The sequence below is a fragment of the Sceloporus undulatus genome, unplaced genomic scaffold, assembly GCF_019175285.1.
Source record: "Sceloporus undulatus isolate JIND9_A2432 ecotype Alabama unplaced genomic scaffold, SceUnd_v1.1 scaffold_16, whole genome shotgun sequence".
Lineage (NCBI taxonomy): Eukaryota > Metazoa > Chordata > Lepidosauria > Squamata > Phrynosomatidae > Sceloporus > Sceloporus undulatus.
Window position 1 is genome coordinate 2,294,423 of NW_024802938.1, and position 4,594 is coordinate 2,299,016.

The 4,594-nt window shown below is 43.2% G+C and overlaps 1 protein-coding gene across 1 annotated transcript in view; it reads right to left on the minus strand.

The window, feature by feature from the left end:
• The window catches only part of LOC121917352 (protein ripply2-like), a 7,272-nt gene extending 5,828 nt beyond the window's left edge, over positions 1 to 1,444 (minus strand). The window contains exons 1-2 of the mRNA XM_042443255.1: positions 1,369 to 1,444; positions 271 to 346 (exon numbers count right to left, since the gene is read on the minus strand). Coding sequence (XP_042299189.1) covers positions 271 to 346; positions 1,369 to 1,442 — 150 coding nt within the window. The 5' untranslated portion in view covers positions 1,443 to 1,444. The remainder of the gene's footprint in view (positions 1 to 270; positions 347 to 1,368) is intronic.
• Between the last annotated feature and the right edge of the window lie 3,150 nt (positions 1,445 to 4,594).

The window sequence follows — 4,594 nt, forward strand, 5'->3', positions numbered from 1 at the left end:
ATCTATCTATCTATCTATCTATCTATCTATCTATCTATCTATCTATCTATCATCTATCTATCTATTAGTATTATAGTAGTAGTAGTATCATCATTAGCATCACTATCATCTTGCTTTCCCCCCAAAACTGGGACACAGAGTGGCTTACAAAATTAAAATAGCCTTTTTAAGAAGGCAGGGAATGGGCAAGTTAGGGATCACAAGCCTAGCTCCATGGGTGCCACAAATCTATGTGGGATTGTTGTTGCCTGTGAATCTGAACACACTCACCGTCTGAGGCTTTTGCGTCCTCTCCTTCTCTGCCTCTTTTTGGCTGGGGATCCAAGGTCTCCAGAATCTCGCAGATCTGCAGAATTAATAAAAACAGAGGAGAATTATTGGTGTTTTTTTAAAAAAAATATACAGTTAATTGGGTGCCAATGTGGTGTAGTGGGAGGAATGCTGGACTATGACCATGGGGATCTGGACTCAATTTCCTGCTTCAGCATAAAAATCCACTGAGTGACCTTGAGTGAGTCACACTCTCTCAACCTCAGGGGAAGGCAATGGCAAACCTCCTTTGAAGAACTCTTGCCAAGAAAACCCCATGAGTCAGAAGCAACTTGAAGGCACACAACAACAACAATTGGGTGGGTTTGGATTTTTGTCCCCACCGCTGGATGAGTGGGTGAGGAGCTTTTCACAAGGAAGAAAAGAAGCGACCACCACCATCCAGGGTGACCAGGTGTCCTCATCACAAAGGAGGATGAAGCACCACAAAATGGAGGGCATGCAAGAAAAAGGGAGGACACGACCAAAGAAAAACTGAAAGCACTCCTACAAATGTCAATGCATACTTCTTAGTCCTGTTCAGGATCGAGGACATTTCAGAATTCCTCCTTCACAAAAAAATAAAAGCTAAAAGCACTCATATAGAAATATAAATACATGCTTCTTAGTCATGTGCAAAATGGAGGACATTTTGGAATTCCTCCTGGACATAAAAGAAAAGCTAAAGACAGTCCTAGTAATGTACATTCATGCTTCTCAGTGATGCTCAGAATGGAGGACATTTCAGAATTCCTCCTGAACAGAAAAGAAAAGCTAAAAAGCACTCACACAAAGAGATATTCCTACATTTTTGTCCTGTTCTGAAAGGAGGGCATTTCAGAATCCCTCCTGGAAAAGAAAAGAAAAAAGCTAAAGACACTCATGGAAATCTAGATGCATGCTTCTTCTAGTCCTGCTCAGAATCCCTCCTGGGGAGAAGGCTGAAATGGAGGGCAGGTCCTGGAAAAAGAGGCCCTGCCAGCCTGCCCCCCAGCCACCCCCCTTTCTCCTGGCAGTGGAGGGGTGCAAGAAGATCAATGCACCCAATGCAAGGGTTACCCTGGCTGCTCTTCTTTGGAAGATCGGGATCCAGGAGGAGGGGAGCTGTGGAGGCACAGGAGGGTCCTCTCCATGCCCTCTGCAGTCCCTGGTGCCACTGCAAGATGCCCAGGGAAGGAAGCTCCTGCGCCTGGCTTCTCTCTCTCTCTCTCTCTCTCTCTCTCTCTCTCTCTCTCTCTCTCTCTCTTTTGCGCGCAGACTGCTGCCTCCTTCCAGCTCCCTCTCTTTGCGCATCTCGGTTGCCTCTGTCTTTTCCAGGGCCCTTTTGTATAGCTCTGGGGGAGCCCCAATCTCTCCCCCTCCTTCCTCTCATCTGTTGGAGAGGTCAGCAAAAAGGCTGGGTGTGAAAAGCCAAGCCAGGAGGGTCAACAGTCAACAAGGAGCGTGGGCACGTGCGAGCTCCAAATGGCCCAGCGAGGGAGAGAGAGATCTGGCCCAACGGGTGCCAATGGCACTTGGGCACCAGACACACACACAGGGCTGGGGGGGGGGAGGTCCTGACAAAGGGAAGGGCAGGCTTGGGATGTCACCCTTGGCTCTTTCTCCCCCTGTCCTCTTGGCACTCCAAGCCCAAGTTGTGCCAGACTGCTTTATTTCTGTAGCGTGGATACACCCTTAGAGAGATCCTGATCTACCTGATCAGTCTTATACCTATCTATTCACCCCACTCTACACCTGCGCTGTCCAGGTGCTGAAGTTAGTGGTTCGATTAGGATAAAATATGAATGTCTTTCACTACTGATTCCTTGTAGTTTCTGCTTTCATATTTCCAGGACCTGTCCTACATTTCAAGCCTTTTGGCCAGGAGGAATCTCAAAAGGTCCTCCATTTTCAGCACAACTAAGAAGCAGGGGCTTATATTTACCTGAGTGTTTTTCACTTTTATGTGGTCATGTCATACATTTTTTTCTTGAAGGTCCTACATTTTTGAGGTGCCTTGTCCTCTTTTGTGCACACAGCAGCTGGCTTCAGGAAGGTGTTGGCTTCCACAGTCATTGCGAAGGAGAGGAGCAGAATCAGACCACTCATACCATGTGACTGCTAAAAATGTGGAGCTGTAGCTGAAGGGACCTATCACGTGAAGGCAATAAAGGTATAGCAGTGAGATTGAGAGCCTATTGACGGGATCTGCTCATCAATGAAAAGGTGCACTACAGTAACAAATGCAGTGCAAAGCTGCAGCAGGATGGACACAGCGTCATGTGATAAGCACCAACCAAGGACACTTTTTTCTTGTTAAAATTCAACTTGTCTGTCTATGATAAAGTCCTGAGCAAATGGGAAAAGAGACAGTATGTATAGGGTAGCGGCATGCAGGGAACCTTAATGTCTGAAGTCCTTTTGTTCTAATAGCAAATGGGTGAAGGAGGTTAAAGCCAATACTTGGTTGGGAAGCATTTTTCAACAGTACAATAACAAAAGTAGCATTGAGATCATGCAAAATGTGATTCTGCCTGCAAAATGCTTGAGAATAAGTCACAGCAGGTTGTCCACATAGCCAAAAGAGTTGTCATTAGAACTGGAGTGCTGCAGGTTTTTTCACAACCCCAAAGTTTTGCCGGATGGCCTTGGGCAAATTCAATGTGGACAAGTAATTATATGTGAAGCACAGCCAAGAATCAAGGCTGGCTACTTGTGTATGAAACCCAAGCATTTTGAGCTCCTAAATCAATCTTATGGGATTTGAATGGAACTCTTCAATCAAAAGCTCACACTTTTGTAAACATTGCAGATCCCATAGGAATCAAGTATTTTCCATCAAGGTGCCAATTGTACAGTTGTTTATTTATGATGCATTTGGCTCCAATTTTCCATATTTATTGGATCACTAGGAATATTTCATCAGTTGGGGAGTACTTTATGCTACCTTTGAATTGGAACTGTTGATTAAGCACAGAAGGGTTTATGAGCTAAGTGAAATATCACCCAAGGGGAAAAGCAGGACGGGATTCATCTGAATGGAGCAATAAGAGCATTTAGAAACTTTTGACTGAAAAACAGGTCTTACTTAACAATAAACAGAGCATCATTAGTGCATTTAGTCAGACAACTGAGAAATAGTTTATAATTTGAAGTGACAGTCAAAACTGCAGTAACTTTAACAGTCCAAACAGTACATATAGCATATGGTAGATGCAAACCTAGAGCAGCCAGCCCTACTGTTTGGCTGTGAGGCAATTGACTCAGGTCAATTGCCAGTATTTTGGCATCTCCATGTTGGAAGACAGAGCTGTATGTGCTACATTGCTTACACTGAGCTTTTAAACTAGCTGCTGCCTTGAAGCGTGATCTGTCCCTTCCCTGGTGGCAGTTTTCATAGAGATAGCCCTATTACTCTGTTTCAGTATAAAAAGGGAAAGTGTGGGAGAAATCTAGCAGCACCCTTAAGATTTAAGGTAGAGTCAACATTAAAGCCATGGATACATTAGCATTTTCAGGATTTCTATCAGTGCACTAGAAAAAGTGGATTGAAATCCACAAAAGCTCATGTTAAAATAAATTCATTAAAAGTGCTGCTAGATTCCCTCTCCTCTTTCCTCTTTTCCTTTAAGGCTTAATTTGGACCCATACAGACAGGCCAAAATAAAGCTGCTTCGGGTCACTTTGGAGGTATGCTGTTTAAATGACACACGCATCTTAAGAGGCCAGAAGCTGTGACAAAGTAGCACTCCAGTCCTTAGGACTGGAGCATGGCTTTGTCGTGGTTTCCGGCCTTTTAGGACACGTGCATCATTTAAACACCATACCTCCAAAGTGACCCGAAGTAGCTTTATTCTGGCCTGTCTGTTTGGGCCCTCAGTGAGAGGAGAAAGGAATGGCTTCAGGTTGTTGGGGTTTTTAAAAAAAATAAATTTTACTTTAAAAAACATATTCTTTTAATCTTTTCTTTTCTAAAAATATCACAACTTACCAAATTTTCGCTTTACCCACATGAAAAGGCATACATACATTTAGGCTCTGTGTATGCTATTGTAATTTAAAGGTATGATTTTAATTTTGATAGCTGTTTTTATCACAACTATTGCCATTACATTCAGTAATACATGGGAATGTATGAGCAACATTAGTACAAAAAACATTTACTGTTATGTATATGGAAGGAGGTCAATGAGATGGTGACACCATGAGTTACCACACTGGGTGACACCAATCCTAGTGATGCCACTGCTTCAAGATAAGTATCCCAGTAATAATAATAATAATAATATAATGATAATAATAATAA